Source organism: Pleurodeles waltl, chromosome 10 (assembly GCF_031143425.1).
Source record: "Pleurodeles waltl isolate 20211129_DDA chromosome 10, aPleWal1.hap1.20221129, whole genome shotgun sequence".
Classification (NCBI taxonomy): Eukaryota; Metazoa; Chordata; class Amphibia; order Caudata; family Salamandridae; genus Pleurodeles; species Pleurodeles waltl.
In genome coordinates this window covers 130,712,417-130,732,034 of record NC_090449.1, presented here as the reverse complement: position 1 = coordinate 130,732,034, position 19,618 = coordinate 130,712,417, and the positions used below count along the sequence as shown (strand labels likewise).

The 19,618-nt window shown below is 43.2% G+C and overlaps 1 protein-coding gene and 1 pseudogene across 1 annotated transcript in view; one reads left to right on the top strand and one right to left on the bottom strand.

The window, feature by feature from the left end:
* Positions 1–3,095: 3,095 nt before the first annotated feature.
* LOC138261211 (cytochrome P450 3A21-like) overlaps positions 3,096–19,618 on the bottom strand; it is a 196,295-nt gene continuing 179,772 nt past the window's right edge. Inside the window, exons 12-13 of the mRNA XM_069209964.1 lie at positions 10,860–11,022; positions 3,096–4,438 (exon numbers count right to left, since the gene is read on the bottom strand). Of these exons, the coding sequence (XP_069066065.1) occupies positions 4,340–4,438; positions 10,860–11,022 (262 nt within the window). The 3' untranslated portion in view covers positions 3,096–4,339. The remainder of the gene's footprint in view (positions 4,439–10,859; positions 11,023–19,618) is intronic.
* Positions 8,079–8,264, top strand: LOC138262553 (small nucleolar RNA U3; annotated as a pseudogene).

Here is a 19,618-nt window from a genome sequence, read left to right as displayed (position 1 = left end):
GAATACATTAGAAAGCACACATTTTTTGTTATACGTTTGGATGTCTTTTCTCCAACATTTGGTATGTTTCCTAGTTAAACTTTATGGCTTGTTTTATTCCGTATTTCACTGGGATGTGCACATATTCACCACTCTGGACTGTGGTTGATTATTTAGATGGACATCACATTCTTTCACTGTTCTGCGCTATGCAGGCTTTTTTCAACTTGAAATTTCTGCACACTGTAATCACGCCTTGCATATATACAATCTTTCAACGTGTATACTCCGCCATCTAGCACTATGGATAATAAGAGGCTATCAATTATTTCTGTCAAAATTTCTAAACACCGTCTGTTTGGGGTTACTCACTTCAATAATTATAAGTGACCATCACAAGTTGAATATAACACTGGCCTTCTAGGAACCGTAATAACATTTATGAATCACTGCTATCGTCATTTTACAGTATTGAACTTTCTTCTACGTATCAATTCTTATAGCCTTGAGAAAGTGTTGATGACGAAACATGTGTCGGCTGTTGTTATTGATTGAAGTCAGCTTGCCAGAGAGTGCAAGGGACAGGCTTTCTGAATCTCATGAAGCTGATTTGGGGTCTGCAGGAGTCTGTGGACTGGAAACTGCAAGACAGCATTCGTTCGGGGAAACTAAATGGCAAGAAAGAAAAACTAGTTTCTTAGTGTTTCCTAGGTGAACTCAATGCACCTAGCTTCTGAACAAAATGCCCAGCACAAAGAACCATCTGGTCGCACCAGCCCTGAACATGTGCCAGTTTGTAATCAAGAAATTCTTCATCTTTTAATTGCCACAGCACCACACACCACAGGTGCCAACAGGAAGACATGAAGGGACTCTTACATGTAACAAAACATGGCCTTGTTTCTTGGAAAATTTCCAGGTTTTAATGCCTTCAGTAAAAGCATTATTTGAGAGCAAAAATGCTTGCAGCTGGCCACTATTTTTGCGCAGTGCAATTCCTGGCCTTTCACTGACACACACAACCAGGTCTCTGCTTGGAGAAGGCTGATGAGTGCATTGCAGTCTGCTCCCTGATCCTAAACACAAGACAAGAGAGGGTACATCTGAAGTGCAGGCATCTCTCAGGGACCACTAGTTCAAGCAATGCCACATGACCTATCCCAGAAGCCCCAAAGATATTGTATCAGTTTGAATCTAGGTTATGAGGAGCTTAACATGTGTGTGATGTAGTAGGGTGTAGACTTTGAAAAGAAGAACCACTTCTTCTACAGTCTAACTGCATATAAAGCAAAGAAACACTTTTAACATTTTAAAGTCTTTATCATGTTCTTGCATTTTTATTTGTGTAATTTATATCCCAAATATTTTGAAGATTCTATGTGTACTTTGGCACTTAGAGATGAACCAGATCACTGGTTTAGCCTTCGCTCGACCACAAATCCATTTTAAGACAAGGACAGACTGGGCAATTGCCTAGCGTAACCTTCCAAGGGGTCCAGCCCCTGTTCACACTTCACAAGAAAAACCAGCGGATTATTGCACCAGAGAGTGTGTTAGGGTGGGTGGGTGCTGCTTGTTCAACCACTTGATAGTGCTTCTTCTGCTTCTCTCCTCTCTGCTGAGACAACTCCCCAGGTGTGCAATACTTTCCAATACTTATGGAGGCCCGTCTTGTCTGAACTTAGGAGTTGTCTCACCTTGTTCCTCTCTTCCTTATTTATCCTGTCCTTAGCATCAGCCCTTTGAATCAGTTGCTGTTGATCTCCATCTGATATCAATTTCATCCAACCCCTTTCTTTCACTTTGAATGGTAGTCCGGACTCCCAGTTCTGAGATAAGTGTAGAGTCCCGGACACACAACTCTAGAGCTGTGAGACTACAGACAAGTTGTGGGTACATCACATCCTGACTTTAGGTTTGAGACTGTCACCCACACCATCTACTCTGCATCACTGATTTTTTTTAGTTTTAAAGTCCACTGCAGTTTGAGGTAAGCCAGATATTTTTGTTCAACGTCTTTGCACTAGACTTGTTGGGCAGATGAACATGCCGGGGGTTCCAAATGGAACCTGTAGGCCTTGATTACTTTGTTTTACTTGTACACACATGCATGTACCATATAGGTCAGACACAGCTACATCTAAAACATGCACAGAGGATGTTAGCATTAGGATCTGGGTTGGAGCTGAGAGGCAGAATTTTACAAGGGTGGGCCAGTAGGTCTTCTCTCCAGTGAACACAGATAAACATGTCTAGTCACAAATACGGATTCAAATCATGATATGCTGCCACCATTGCTCTACATGTTACATCCATGACAGGAAGGTAGTTCACTATCAGTAAAATGAGGGCACACCTGGTAAGCCTCTTCAGATCACAAGGCTGGTGCGGGACCTCACTCATGTCAAGCGACAGGCCTAGCTCTTTGCACACCCCCAAGATCAGCACAAGGCTGGGATTAAAATAAAAAAATCTATGATACCAGATACTGGTGGTTGCATGGTGGAACACAACTTTACATCAAAAGGAGGCCTTCCCAACAGCTGTGCTAAGAAGCCTGTTAGCAGTAGCGGGGTTTACAACATTGTGGAGGAAATATCGACCTCTGGCAATGTCGACTTCCACTCTAGTGTTCAGGTAAGTAGATGTTCAGTTAAGAATAGCAAATTTGTACTTCCCGATATACGCTCACTTAGATGATACAATGATGGTCAATATTATGGACGCTATATTTGTGCAGATAAATATTAATGACCCTGATATTATGACATACAACCCTCCATTGTCTCCATGGACGCAGTGATGGTGTGGATAGGCTTACCAAAAATAGCACTGTATTCCTTTATGGAGACAATAAAACGCTCCTAGGGCAAGTTAAAGAAGGGGGTATGTATAAAAATCTCAGACATGTGGCTGCAGAAACCGCAATCACCGGGGGGGAGGAAACCCAAAATATGCCTTCTTCCAAGCTGCCATCACCCACCTCAGAATCAAACATGTTTTCATGTCTTTCCCATTACACTTCAAATGGAAAATAACAGAACTTTGGTCAAAAGCTGTATCTTTTTTCAATCCAATTTTTATTAAAATGCGGACACATGTAAGCTAAAAACAGATTTGTTTACCTGGGCTTACTTTGAGGCGGCCCCGTCCAGGCCAGCCAATGACAGCTCATACAACAAGTAGTTGCTAAGTGGAGAGGGTGTCAGAGATGCCTTCAAATAACTCAGAGGGGATATACATTTCAAATGAGAGCGTTCTTCAGTGAAATCGAGGGCCTAAATTAAATTGCAAAGAGGCTAAAAGAAGTAGGGCTGGGAAGCCAGTAGTCTGACACATCCCACTAAGTACTTTGCATGAAGCAAACCTCTCTGAATAGGTGAGCCACTTCACCGATTCGGTTGCCCTACTGAAACTGGATGAAACAATAACATTTAGCATGCCCATTGTTTATCAGATAAAATCAAAATATCACATAGAAACGTGCAGAAACGCGCAGATAGTGCTTGATATCAAGCGTCCTAGTGTGGGGGAGGGGGACATGCCAGATTTTTAGAATACCCAGGTCAAATTAATTTACATATAATAAATCTGAATGAAAGTAGGTACCTCGTCTTTCCCCAAAAATATGGCATTCACACAGCTCTCCTGGGCCTACAGAGGACACTCCTAGTATGTAGCCAGGAAGAGGACATGGCAATCATGATTTCCTGTCACCTAAACATATCGTATGTGCGCTTCTCACCTTTCTGTCTGCAATGTCGACAGCATCGGTTGTACCGGCTCGTGAGGAGGCCCCATAGCAACTACCGGCTGAAAGTGACAGATTTCTGCAGCTCCATCAAGCGATAAGAAGATTTTTTAAAACATTTTTGGCGACACGAGTACCGGAAAAAAGGAGGAGTAGAATGACGTGCAGCTTTAATACGTTTTTCAGCTTTGACAGAAGTCTGGCGCGTGCCTGTGGCTCCGCATGGCGGCGGGTGATGCTCTCCTCGTGGTTTCAAGCGAGCAGCCATGTGTTACACACACATATCCGAGAAACAGGAGGCGATAATTGGTTGCGTTGAGTATAAAATACCATATCCGAGATTTAATTATGTCAGTTGACGATGCAACGCTCATTATAGCAACTGAGGTGCAAGAAGCATAGGCCAAACAAAACAAAATTCAAAGTCGAACAGTAGAAACTGATAGGGGGTCTTAGGCAGGAGACATTTGGGAAAGGCCTCAAGGGTAGGCATTGCTGACCAGTATATTGTGTCTTCAAAGCCCAATGTGATATTCATAATTGGCCCCATGGTGGAAGTAAGGAGCTTGGTCGAAGGGTGGCTTTCTTGACGTGGGCGGTGTGTTTCACTCACTTATCTTCTGCCAGAGCAGCTGTCCTGGGCACAAGCTTCAGATATATTGGAGTTTTGATTTTTAGGAAACCTCTGGTGTCCAGCTCAAGTGGAATCTGCAAATATGGAAAGAAAAACAAAATCACTTGTGAAGTGTTATCATGACCCTGATACTTGTACTGATTTATGAGAAATGTGTAAGGAGCTGTGATTCACAAAGTTCAAGATATAACTAACTCTCCAGAAACGCACCCGCTTGATAGAAATGCATCCAGCAGCACTTACAACCACACAGCTACCTAACACACACATTTATTTGTCTGGCACTTGTATAGGTCAGGGTTCCGTGGGTCAGGAAATATGAAAAATTAAGGTCTATGAACTTTTCAAATAGCACTGAGAATCACACCATCCTTTGGCAGAGACCTTTGTTAAACTGAAAATGGGTACCAAGAAAAAGTAAATATTGAGTTAGACCGAAATAATAATAATATTTTGAAATTCACTGAGAGTAGAGGTAATAATTTGTTGAGGGGCATGGAGAATAGAAAGCTATAAGACTTAAAAAACGAAAAAAGTGGAGGTGCTGAGGTATACTGAACAACTGGTACTCAGTTCTGAAATTGTTGAATTTAATGGAAGACACTGGTGAACAACAAGTGCATGAGTAACAGATCATTTCCAGTGACAACTTTGATAAGTGGTTGTCAACCCTTTTGTTCGGACAACTAATAAATTGAGTGCCTCATTTGCTGGTGTAAGCATGCCAATTTACTTGAATGGTTGAATATCATATTGTGTTGCGAATCAAAATTATTTCTCTGTGACCTGAGCTTTGTGACATGGGCATTTTGTAGTTGTGGTCTGTTTAATCTGTACAGCCACGACCACACTGTCTAGACCTGTTTGCTTACTAGTCCCAAATGAGACGTCCAGAGGCTTCCGACAGTGGTGCAGTGAAGGTTGTTCTTTTTTAGGGCACCCCCTCTTTTCCACCATGTACTTTGCAGAGGTTTCTCAGAGTTTCACGTTCTTGAATTTTAGTGGGTGCCCATGGTGGGCGTTGTGTGTTAAGCTGTAGGCCTAGCCATGCAACTTGGGACTGTGCCTACTGCAAGTTAGTTGTATCTAGGATTTGCACAATTTGCATCTTAGCGTGCACATATCAGGACAGTGCACTTTTAAGCTACATTTTAAGGTTTCAGAGGTGAAGGCACAATACTGTGCAGCCCTTGCCGCATCTGCAGTGGGCTCTGGTGATATGTGTTTCTGATTTCAAGTAGAAGGATCAACTCTTACTTGTTCAAACTCATGCCCAAGTTTGTATTAGTGCACACTTTGCTACAAGGGCAAGGCTACAGGGGATTCCCTAGACACCGCAACTGATGCATTTATTGAGGAGCACTCATAATAGTCAAAGTACAATCAATGGAATTAGGGGAATTTTTGTGCGGAACTGAGAGCAGTGTAAATGGGAGGATTCGATTTTCTTTTTAGGGAGCGAAAGTGGTCTACCTTCGAATTAAAGGATTTCTTATTTAAGGAAACGAGGCACACCCTTAACCCATGGACCTGGGTAATTGAATGAGTAAATCAAACAATGGTCCTCTCGGGGGAAGTAAAACCCTTTTCTTCCTAGGTAAAAATCTTTAACCAATCTATCAAACTGTGTAAATTCTGCAGTCATTCATTTTTTATTATATAGTAAATACATACTTCTCTACTGAAAAACAATCATTTTACTTCCAAATTAGTCATTAAAGGTGCTCCTGAAAGTGTCGGGGCAGTGAAAGTGAATAAAGTGGCAAGAATTTTGTGCAAATGTGCTCTACACAATATATACAAGCTGTGGTTAAAACAAAGGTTTTTGCAATCTTCTATCATAGGACTCAAAATAATTCTGAAGTCTAGAAGTCACTTTTCTATTTCTCAAAAATCCACAACATCAATATGTCAACGTTTCAACCCCATCTGTGTAGACCAACCATCAGGAATGTTAGCTTTTTATAGGTAGTCTGTAAAAAATGGAATGCACACCGTCCTTTAACAGGGCCCGAGAGTACAGTTGTGAACTATACTCATGTTCAAGGGTACTTTCAATAAAGTTTTAGTGTTCATGGCAGCATGATAGACCAACATATGCAGCCGCCACTCCGTCAGGTAAAATCTTCCACACTCTTAGGCCCATATTTATACTCTTTGACACTGAACTGCGCTAACGCAGTTTAGGGTCAAAAAGTTTACCGCCGGCTAGCACCATACCAGGACGCCGGCCGGGCGTCATATTTATGGTATGACGCTAGCTGGGGGTAAGGCCCGGCTAGCATCATAGAAAAGGACACTAGCCGGGTGGGGGAGGCGTAGGGGGAACATGGGGCTTAGAGTCAGGGGATGACGCTAGTACAGGCAGAGGCAAAGAAATGCCTCTGCCCAGAGTAGCGTAATTTTTTGACACTAAAACCCCATGGACATGACTCCTGTCTCAGTTAAGACAGGAGTCATGCCCCCCAGCCCCATGGCCATGCCCAGGGGACTTATGGGACTTATTGGGCCCAGTGCCATGTAGATGAGGCCCAAGTTAGGCCCCCCATGGCACTTCGACAAAAAATATATATATTTACCCATACCTACCTCTACCTACCCGGGGTGGGGTCCCCCATCCTTAGGTGTCTTCCTGGTGTGAGTGGGGGTGGGTGAGGGTGTTCCTGGGGCCAGGGAAGGGCACCTGTGGGCTCTTTCCACGATCTCTGACCATGGAAAAAGACCCACAGATCCCCTAACGCCTACCCTGACCCAGGGGTCAAATAATGGCGCTAAGCAAGCTTAGCGCCATTATTTAAGGCCCCCATCCCCCTGTGCTATATTGTACCAAGGGGATAAATATGGTGCAAGGGCCATACCTTCATTTTCTGAAGGGGAACACCTACCTTGCATCTCTTTGACGCAAGGTGGGTTTTTGTGTCCAGAAAATGACATTAACTCCATAACATTGGCACCAGATGTGTCTAGCGCCAAAGTGTATATATGGAGTTAAGTTTGCGTTGAATTAGCAAAAAAATATGACGAGAATTCAGCACAAGCAGAGTATAAATATGGGCCTTAGTCACATTCAGAGAAGATATGTTTGCACGTGCACAGGTGATTGCCCATTTTTTTCCAAAAATGGGACACATAGCTACTGTATGTTTTCAATGTCCCTATTGGCCTTACAACAAAAAAAACCACACAAAATGCTAATTGAATTCTTTTTTATTCTGAGTCCAGATCTTAAGTGAGTGAGGCTAGTCACGATAAAGACTGACGTGTTAGTAATGGCTCGGTTACTTACAAGAAATCTTCCTTACTCAAAATCCACAACTTCAACAAATAAGGAATGTGATGAGGAAGATGGGCGAGTCAGGAACAGATCAATTAATCCAACAGATAGTCTTAAATAGGCATGAAACCTGATGAGGAAGATGCACAAATTGGTAGCAGTGTCATTATTTATTAGAAATCGACGTTACACTGAAGACTACTAAGCAGTAATCTTCATTACTCATTACTTCATTACCTACAAGTTCTAAATAAGTGAGGGATGAAGAAGAAACCAGACGGTGGTTCTGAGGGAAACTAACACTAAAGTAAGCTAGGTACTGGGTCTTATACATATTATGGAACCGAACATGATCTAATCCTGTACCTTTAGATTAATTTATATTCTAAGAGACATGGGCACTAGTTGAATGTTATAGTTCTAAGATGAATGTTTGAAGCAGGACTACACTTCCAGGGATCATTTCTGTAGTTTTGAACTGAGAAAAAGGCATTCAAAAGTATCTGGTCTTCACTAACCACGATGAAGAGTCGTTGTACTAAAAAAATGTGTATGTATGAACTTATAAGCTCTGTGATACTGGGCACTTAGATCTGAAAAGGAACTTTTCTGTTAACTTGTGTGGTTTAATGCTTTATACAGTAAGCCTATTTTGATAATTTCATAGTCACAACTGGAATGTGTTCTACATAGTACACCCCCAATACGTAATTGCAAACTGAGTTTTTAATATCAAGTGTCTTCACACTCCTAACATTAATAAATAATACTGTGGACTCTAGTAATCAAAAGATTTGCATAAAACGTGAGTTCTGGGAAACCTCATAGAATTTGGGGCCTTGTCTTCCTTTGAAATGTTGGTGAAAGTAGGTGCTCAAAGGAGCACAAAAGTGCCACATTTACGTTTCTAGCAATATTTGAGTTCTATAAGTTCATTGTGGGTCATTTTGACACCATGAACATTGGTAAGTCAGACCAGTGCTGTCATGAACCCCCACTTTCACAGTTTTAACGGGGTGGTATTGACAATTATAGTTATTTAGTAGCCTGTCCTGTCTGCACCTCTGCAGACAAAAGCTACTAAAAATCGAAAGTAAACAAAAACGACAAGCATTTGCAATGCAATAGGTCTTGCATTTGCTTGAGTTAGAGCTATTGGCATTATAAATGCATAACTGGTCTTTTCTTGCCACATAAATGGGTCAACACTGCCACATAATTTGGTCCTCTCTGCCACATAATTCCAGTGGCCCTGCATATAACTAAAGCACTTCCATTTACCTTCTTCCCCTATCTGCATCAAAAAATTAACATATTGCCATTGTTTATTATATTTATTTATATAATGCTTTTGTGATCTCCCACAACCTAGTATGGGGACCAATAAATGATCTAGACAGAAAGAGCATATCATGACAAATGTTTTGATGGTGGTCCCATTGTCCTAGGACCACCACACAGTGAGTAATGGGCCAAAACGTTTTGTAAAATGAATCCCTCGCAAAACATTGTGGGGTGAGTTTCCGAGTGCAGTATCTTGGCTACAATGCTCAGAACAGCCCCTAGATGACACCACAATAAAAATAGCATTTGGAAGAAACATGGTCAGATAACCATATAGTCATCCCCTAGAGGGCATAACTACATGAAAAGAGAATGGCAGAAAGTGATGCGGTATACCCATATATTTAGCCCCTGGAGAGCATAGTGCCTTACACCTTTTCAGGCCTAGTAGGCCTACTGCAATAATATACGAACACAGGGCGTGAAGCGGAGAGGCAAAAGAAAAAAGCAGTGTGCCAGTATAAGGTGTCTGGACGATCGTGCAATAATCCATGTAACAGGGTCTGTCTCCAAGGCAGTAACAAAACAGCGTCAAGGCAGGACAAATGTAAAGCAGTAACCTACGAAATCAAGGGAATTTGGAAAGGCAGGCAAAGGAACGAATGAAAGTGATGGTTGTGAAATGGGCGTGGTGGAAGCCCAGAGAAGTATATTACAACATGTCAAGAGACAGTGCATGCGCACTGCCTTGACTCAACTTAATAAACATTAACTCAGAGATCAGGGGTTGACCACGCAAATAAATTAAGTAAGGTAGAGAGGGAATGAAAGAGAGAGGGGGAAAGGCTTGGAAGGAAGAGCAAAAGCAATGATATATGAAAATAAGGAAGGGCCTGTGGATGAAAGGATGGATGCAAGGGTAATACAAGATTTACATGGGTGGGTGAAAGAAAGTGCATGGAATTAAGGGGTAGATGGATAAATGTATGGCTGTATGGAAAGTTGAAAGGATGAATTGGTGGATTAATAAAAGGAGGGTGAATTGGTGGATAATGAAAACAAATGGATGGACTGGTAAAACTATGGCGGAATGGTTGGAAATGCGAGTAGAAGGATGGATGCAAGATTGTAATGATAATAGGGTAGATGGATGGAATAATGAAAAGATGAATGGATGGATGGATGGAATAATGAAAAGAAGGACAGGTGGATGGGTGTATGAACAGCTTAAAGGATGGAGAATAAGATGGATGAAAGGCTGGATGAAGGGACTCATCCATAGTGAGTAGAGTTTACTTGCTTCGCTCAACTGATGGTGTTCGAAGGATGGATCAAACTGGGGGGTATTTTAATTTTCTGGCTACTCCTTTGAGTCAGACATATAGGTCCAAATGGCTCAATTTACGAGTGCAAGGTATTCACAAAAAGCGATCTGCACTCCTATGTTGCAGTCCATGACAGTACACAATGTATGTGATTAAATTCCTTTCAACAGTTAAGGAGTGAGCAGTAAGATGTACTCCTACTAAGTGCACAAGAAAATCCCTTTCTATGGTAGAAATTAGAAATAACAACCCAAACACTGAAGGGGTGTGGTGTAGGAGTTTTATGCAAAAGGGAACATGGTTCATTGCATCATAGCTTTACAATGCGTACAATTAAGCAGGCAAACATTTTTCCACACGTGCAAAAAGGAATCATTTTGAGGCGTAAGTCTGGATCCCTGCACCTGTCAGAGATTCCAAGGCATACAATTGGAAAACTTAAGAATTCCGGAAAGCTATAACTCGTCAACCATGTGGGGCTACAGACCTGTGGGTGAAGATTTACTATTCGCTGTGAATTGGGCCCATAGCACACACCCTGAGTGAGATTTTGTTTCGATAGACTAATCCACACAGAAGAAAGCCATGCTACGCTACTATTTGGTTCCTTACCGGTGTTTCTTTGCAGACCTGGAAGCTGAAGTTCTGCAGCAGGCTAACTATTCCAATCTTCAAGCTGAGAAGAGCAAACCTCATTGCGATGCAGTTCCTGGGTCCAATTCCAAAGGGCAGGAAAGTGTAGGGCTCACGAGTGTCTTTGTTGTTTTTACTGAACCTGGAAATTTGAAAATGAGATTAAAAAGTGAAACCCACAGTGAGAACCTCTTAAGATGCATTGCTACATGTGGGGAGCCTGATGTTATGACATGTTCTGGAGAATGTCATGGTTAACTGCTATTGTTTATAATCCTATTTACTGTTGTTCAACCTAGTGAACAACTAAGATAATATGCACAGATGTGCAGAATATAATATGCTATTTATTACCACTGAGGACACACAGCTCACGAGCGGTGAAGTCTTGGGTGGATCTTGATGCTCCTTTCCTCCCACACCAACAATGGCATATTATGCCTTGTGCATCAGCATATGTGGTTCATCCCCTGGCATATGTATTTGTTTTAACTAATGTATTTAATAATTTAAAAAAATCTATCCTTCTATAATGTAACTGGAGTGCGTGTATAGCACTCCAATACCTTTGGGGCAAGTCTGCACTGTACAAAACTGCAAACTGGAAAACTGTATATATATATATATATATATATGCATGCAAAACAGAACAAAGAAGTCTGGATAGTTATCAAGTTTAGGTGGAGAGGAGCTACAGTAAGGGGCACCATGCAACACCAGTCTCTAGATTTGCTCATTCCAGGTTGGCTTAGATGGTATTTCACCAGTCCAAAGCTGTAGAACCTTTCCTGGAGTGGTGAAAGGCTTTTGTCATTTTACATCTCAGCAAGGTTGGTACTGGGCCAATCCTAAGCTTAAAGAGGTTGCTGTACAAATGGCTGCTCTCCACCTAAACTTGGGAACTACCCAGAGATCTCTCTTCTGTTTTGCATAATTTATGTGCATCACCCTATCCCTGAAAGGGTGTTATTTTGTTTGGCAGTCACCACTAGGTAGTTAAAGTTAGGACCTAGTTTCTATATAAAAAGCATTTTCTTTAACTTGCCTATATCTTTGGCGCCGCTTGACAAATCTTCACCAAACTTTCCAAAACAATTTGCCAGTCAAGTCAGCTCCGGTCTGGAAGGTTTTGAGGTAATCCATCGTGTGGGGGGGGGGGGCAGATAGGGGGGGTGAGAAAAAGTGGGAGTCACAAAACACGTTTTCCCCATTAATTTTTTCATCGTTAATTTGAACCGCGATAGAGGCGAAACTATTGGCCAGAATTACACCAAATATGACAGTAAGGTAGGTCCTGGTCCAGAAAGCGCCTGTTTTTTGTTTTGGCATAATTCTGTTCAATAGTTTTAGAGAAATTAAAGAAAATTTTACCTTTCCGATGCTGTCGCCTGCCGCCTCGCTTCTCTGCTCTCCTGATGTCAAGGCAGTCCCTGAGACACCAGCGCAGGCTCCCCATGCAATCCTGGAACTACTCTCATGCTATCCCTAGCATGAGAGCAGTGCTAGGATTGGTCTGAGAGGCTTGTTCTGCTGCTCAGACACTGCTTGGGAGTCTCTGCAGTTTCACCAACCTGCCTGTGCAACACAGCCGAGTTGGAGAAACCTAAATGCGCATGTCAGTTTGACCAGCCTGAGACAGCTGGCCAAACTGACACGCGCACTTATATCAGAGAGTAATGGCACACATGATCTATTTAAATTTCAATACATCAATAACAAAAGTCTTTAAATCAATATCTACCTAACAGCTGTCATATCTAATACATTTCATCCGGGGGAGTACCCCTGGGATTTCTTCAGGACTTTCTTGTCATTAAAGTTTCCTCACACAATCCCTAAAACAATATTATCAAGTATTATAAGACAATTACAATTTAACTATATCCATTACCGCATGGATAAAGTCTTGTGACTACCAAGTAACCAGGTGAGAACCATGCATTTTCCTATACCTAAGTGTTGCCCCTTCACGTGACCTTAAGTGACGAGTGTGTTTAATCTTATTTTAGGTATGACCCCCTACGTATGTGAACTTTATACTCATTCCTATTAAACAATCAAGTTACAACAGATAAGTGCAACTATCTTGTGAATCACAGTGACATATGTTAAAGAAAGTGTATATCTTACTCCTTATTATCTAAAAGGGAGACCTCCCTGTGCTACCTTAAATTCCCTTTAGTTTGAAATATATCCCTTTATTTCACATGATTTTGACTTACTCATTTAATTTTTTCTTGTTCTTCTAGTGCTGTCATAGTATCTCTCGTGTTTCTAAGAATAAAATCTAATTTTATAACAACGATTAAGATATGTCTCACTATTTCCTTATATTAAATTATTTGCATGATACACATTGTAGTGTTAATTTTAAACCTCATGGTGCTTACCGTTTCATTATTCCCTCGATCTAATTATAAATCTTCTCTCCACTTATTTTTCTTATCATTCATATCTATTGTGGAATAACAACCCATTAATTACTTGCCCCGAAATAGTCTGGATTTAATAGCTAAATCTAAGTTTCTCCTTACCTTTAACCCGATTTCAAACACTAGCGAGTACGGCTCCCGAACAACTAAACCGAGTGACTATCCAGCATTCTATTTAACCGCGTCGGCTCTTTAGCTGAAATAAATGACGGACTGCAAGTCTAGGTAACTGTGAAACGCTCTGTCTACACTCGTCGGTTCTTTAACCAACATAGAAGACGGACTTCAGAAATTCCAGCCGTCTTTCTATCACTACAAATGATGTCCTTCTTCATAAGAATTATCCGCATTTCATTCCTTTTAAATCATTTTAAATTACTGAAAATCCAAACCGGACTATATTAACTCCACAAATGTTCATAAAAGAAACTACCACATAACTTTTAATATTTAGTTTTTGTATACCCATTCCATACCTACACGGACTATCTCAATGCAACTATAAGTATCTATTAAACTTTATATATTGAGTAGTAAACTGATACCACTATTGAGGTACCAAGCTCATGAATTGCTATCTGTGTCATATATGCCTTCAGCTATATATCTTCCACTGACTCTAATCAAGATATAAATCCATTGAGAATATAATGTACTTCACAGACTCTCTAAACTTAAATATTATCCACTTACCTTAACTACATAAATTGCAACAAGGGATGGTGCTTTTATTACCTAACTTATAGTATATTTGCTATTTATTTATCTCCCCAAAAATATTCCATCTCATGATCTGTATTTAATCCTAATTCTACGGCTCCTAATTTCATAATCCACAACGATTCCCTCCTTCTTAGGGCCAATTCTCTATTCCCTCCGCGTGGGTTGTTTCCACATTGTTCAAAACCAAAAAACTTAAAATCTTTATGTGCCCCCTGTGCTTCACATACCACCATGTGAGAGGCTATCGGATCGGTTTCCCGCCGGTTTCCCGCTGGCCCAGGGAACCCGCCATGGCGGCGCTGCTTGCAGCACCGCCATGGGGATTCCGACCCCCTTCCCGCCAGCCTGTTTCTGGCGGTGTCCACCGCCAGAACCAGGATGGCGGGAACGGGTGCACTGGCATGGGCAGTGCAGGGGCCCCCTAACAGGGCCCCACAAAGATTTTCACTGTCTGCTTAGCAGACAGTGAAAATCGCGACGGGTGCCACTGCACCCGTCGCACCCCTTCAACTCCGCCGGCTCCATTCCGAGCCGGCTTCATTGTTGAAGGGGCTGTCCCGCTGGGCCGGCTGGCGGTCTTCTGGCGGTCGCCCGCCGGCCCAGCGGGAAAGCCGGAATGGCCGCCGCGGTCTTTCGACGGGAACCGCTTGGCGGGCGCCGACCGCCGCGGTCAGAATGACCGCCTCAGTGACTTCACCCTCCCATGGCCCAGCCTCGCTTCTCCCTGCACATGCTGGCTGAGCCAGCAGCTAAAAAATAAAACAACAGCATAATATTGTTTATTTTTCAGCTGCTGGCTCTTAGCCTGGGAGGTGATGCTCCTCCACCATTGGATGGTAGAGAGACGGGCCAACAGGTAAATGTGATGGGTATGCAAGGCTGCTAAGGAGAAAACAGAGAGGAGTAAAATTGAAAACAATGAAACTGCTGGGCAGTGGCAGACATGGTAAAGAAAAGATAGCATTGTTATTGAGGAAAGAGGTACAGACACTGGAATGCAGCAAAAATGTAATCAAGGGAGGGACAGATGGGGAAAAGGGAGGAAACATCACATCTTCTGAGAAGGACTCTAGTGTGTGTTAAAGACAAGGGAAAAGAAATGCGAAAAGGAACTACTGAAAAGACAAGGCCGAAAATCATGAAGTAGGTTTCATTAGGAGATAGAGAGTGGATACAAAGGGACTGCTAAGGAAAGTAGTTCAGAACTGAGCAGTGGCGACTAGCGACCTTTTAGAGTACCCACTCTGGATCGGGATCTTTTAAACTGGCGACACATGTACCTGCTCTGGTTTATGATCTTTTAAAGTGGTGTACGTACGCAACTGCTTTAGATTGTGATCTTTTAAAGTGGCATACACACGTACCCACTCTGAATTCCAGAGTAGGAGCACTGCATTGAAAAAATGGCACCAAACAGTGATGAAAGGATCCTCATCCTTGCTACATCCCAAAGCATTCATGGTTTGCTAAAACTGATTTGCTAAAGAAGCCTGAACTTCCCCAGAAGTAATGTGTTTATCTACCCAAGAAACGTTCATGGAAATGAAATTGAAAGAGTGCATTTTTCAGCACAATTTTCCTATGAGACCTAGCGAAGTAGGATAGGACGTCAGGTGAGCAAATCTCCAGTCTGGCAATTGACAAAGGACTCATTTGTTACAGGACAATCTTAGTATAGTCAAGGAGATCCAAAGTTGAATATGTGAAGCTTTTACATCTTTACTGTAGTGTTTTATTGAAATATTTTGGCAGGATCTGCAAAGCATGCCTCTTTACTACGCACAGATATCAAATTAAAACTTAGGGGGTCATTCTGACCCTGGCGGCCACCGACCACGGGAGCACCGCCAACAGGCTGGCGGTGCTCCCACGAGCATTCTGACCGCGGCGGTTCAGCCACGGTCAGAAGCGGAAAGTCGGCGGTCTCCCGCCGACTTCCCGCTGCTCGGGGGAATCCTCCATAGCCATGGGGATTCTGACACCCCCTACCGCCATCCTGTTCCTGGCGGGTCTCCCGCCAGGAACAGGATGGCGGTAGGGGGTGCCGCGGGGCCCCTGCAATGCAATGCAATGCAGACACTGAAATACGCGACGGGTGCAAACTGCACCCGTCGCACCCCTGCAACTACGCCGGCTCAATTCTGAGCCGGCGTCCTCGTTGCAGGGGCATTTCCTCTGGGCCGGCGGGCGCTCTTTTGGAGAGCGCCCGCCGGCCCAGAGGAAATGTCTGAATGGCCGCCGCGGTCTTTTGACCGCGGTGCGGTCATTTGGCAGCTCCCTCCAGGCGGGCGGCTCCCGCCGCCCGCCGGGCTCAGAATGAGCCCCTTAGGCTGTTAGTGCAAATCCATCTTACGTAGAATATAATTAAGAAAATATGTTACAATGGATATTGAATATGCAAAAGAAATGCACAGAGAATGCAAAGTTGTGAAGATTGCTTTTGCACACTACAAAATTTATAATAAGCTTTGCAGGTTTCAAATTGTTTTTGAAGTTTTTTGCGAATAGTCATGCATACACACATAATGACTTAAGTAATGATAGATTCCACATATGCCCTAATTTAACAGAAAAAATTATCTGGGCATCGTGACTACCTAGCAAGATGGTTGCTGTTGTTGGTTTCCTGGCTCCATGACCTTTCATTTCTCTGTAATAGCAGTAGGAAACAAGCTACAATTGATCTGAATGATGTTGTGGGTGCCTAGGACAAGGAGAGGTGCTATACTGTAGCTTGTGGCTGAGGACTTCATGTATTTGTACATATCAAATTCTACAAATCCTGATGATGACTGCAGGGGCAGCTCTGTCCACTTTATATCCTTGACGAACTTGTGATGAAGAAGGTTGAAGAAACATTTTATGGGTCCTTTGAAATGCCAGAGTGACAGTAGTCATGCTTGGCCCAGGTACATGTGTTGGAGTGTGACTTTAGAATTAATCATTAATATGAAAAGCTTGCAATATAATGTGTAATGAAGCTGCAATGAAATGTTTTAATGTAGAAATAATGAACTCGTTGAAATGTGCCCATGGGGAATGGCCACCACTGTATACGATGATTAATGAAACGGACTAATGATGAATTAACAATGTACTAATGTATGATTTTGTATTAGCAATTAAGAGTTATGTATTAGGGGTTTGCTAAATTAATCACTAGGCCTTAGTTAGCAAGGGTCTGGGCCTAGCTGCCTGGTCTCATATTAACTGTGTTTTTCTAACGTGCAATGTGCTGCTTTCCTGAATGACACGGAGCTGTACTTTTCCAGGAGCTGGAGATATGTGTGTAGCCATAGTAAATTCTTTCTCATGGGACCCGACTTGCTCAAGGAGACATTCTTGCCGAATGCAACAGTGTAATTCGCGACAGGTGCAAGGTCGCCTGGACTAGGAGAAGACAATGGAACTACTGACTGGAGTAACATCTGTAACGTTTCTTACCTGACATTCTACCCGGTGAAGAGGTCAATCACAGGAGCCAATAAACTACATGAGAACTGTGTTAGGTGTAAATTCTAGTAAGGTGTGTGAAGGATCATTGGACAAAGATAACAATGCACCAAATATTGCCCAATGGGTAATTAGAGACTTGTTCGACAGATTTGATATAACGTGACCCGAGGAGAAATCAGCCATTCTTTGCCCTTACTTTGCCACTCTTGAAGCCATTCTTCTTACCCATTACCGAGCAGTCTTCCTCGCCACTTTTTGATGCCATTACTCGCCTTGCTACTCTGAGAGACTTTGGGGGTCATTACAACTTTGACGGGCGGCTAACGCCGCCCGCCAAGCTGTAACTGCCGGGCGGCCGCCAATGCAGCCGCACTCCCGCGGTGCCCATTTGGACATCCCCGCTGGGCCGGCGGGGATGGGGGGCGCAACATGGGAGCTGGCTCCAAATGGAGCCGGCGGTGTTGCGGCCGTGCGACGGGTGCAGTTGCACCCGTCGCGCTTTTAACTGTCTGCATAGCAGACAGTGAAAAGCCGCATGGGGCCCTGTCAGGGGGCCCCTGCACTGCCCATGCCAGTGGCATGGGCAGTGCAGGGGCCCCCAGGGGCCCCACGACTCCCCGTACCTCCAGCCTTTTCCTGGCGGTTCATGCCGCCAGAAAAAGGCTGGCGGTCGGGGACTCGTAATCCCCTGGGCAGCGCTGCAAGCAGCGCTGCCCAGGCGGATTGTCACCGCCGGGGCTAAAGTGGCGGTATACCGCCGGCCCTGGCGTTGCGACCGCGGCGCTTCCGCCGCGGTCGTAATAGGGCAGGAAGCACCGCCAGCCTGTTGGCGGTGCTTCCGTCATTTTAGCCCTGGCGGTCTCGGACCGCCAGGGTCAAAATGACCCCCTTTGTCTTTAGCTGTCCGATACTTTAAAACATCCTCATCCTATTCCCTGCCTAATGCTTACTTCTCCTCCTTATGAGGGAAGAACCTTATTCTTAGCTATGCCCTACTGAGACGTACCTGTTCTATCCTGGCTGATGGCAAATCGACTGATGTCCTGAGGATGAAGACTGACTCTGTATGCTGACCCATTTGGATGGGTAACTATCTGATGATATATTGTAATTGTCTGTTTGCCTTTTCTTTCTAGGTACCAACTGCTCTTTTGTTAGTGGCCATAGTTAGATGTTTTCCAAATTTGTGTTGCTAAATTGTTTTGCATGAAGCCCAACATGCTGATGCTAATTTGAGGGTAGTAAAGGAGTTCCCTAATTTCGGAAGCAAATAGACAAATGATTGAATTCTTGTTTTGTTGAATAACGTGCTAATAATACTCTGCTAAAGTTGATTCATGTTAACGTCGGGCTTTGTTCTAATGTTCATGATCTATGCTCTGATAAAGCTTTACTCGAGTTGCCATATTATAGTGGTTTTAATAAATATGCTATTAGATTGTAACTAATAGGGAAGAAATATCCTAATCTTACTAGATTTGTGTGGTTATTCATGACCGCAAGGTTGAGGTGTGTTCGATTCTTATTACATGATATTTATTAACTCGATTGATTAGTTACTGTGAATATTGATGAGGTTATTGTCTTGTTGATTGAAATTCTAAACAGATATCTCGTCCTGGGAAGTCTCCAAACGTGGTCAAAAGGTTCATTGGCCTAAAACGTGTCTCCTTGGAAGCTAAATTATCAAGGTTTGGATGCGTTATCACATGCAACAGATTGAACTCAGAGATCCAGGGGTGATGGATGTGCCTCAGAGACCAGTGTCAACTTAAGGATTGGGTTCCTGAGCAAGATACATTTTGGGGGTCCTCATATGGAAGAAATTTGAATTTTGTGATCCCTTCCCTGCTAATTCAAGCCGGGATGATGTCAAACAATGCTAAATTATGGCCCTCATTATGACCTTTGAAGACCGCCGAAGTCCCTCCAGACCGAAGACCGCCAGTGTCGGCAGTCTTCTGACCACCATATTATGACTGCTGGCGACCCTCTGCCATAATTTGGGCGGAGAGCCGCCAGCAGCCATACTGCCGTTCGGCGGTGCAGTGGCGGTTGCTCCTCCGCCACCGCCACGTCATCAGAACACAACCCAACGAATTACATTGCAGTATTCAGCGTGGTGGT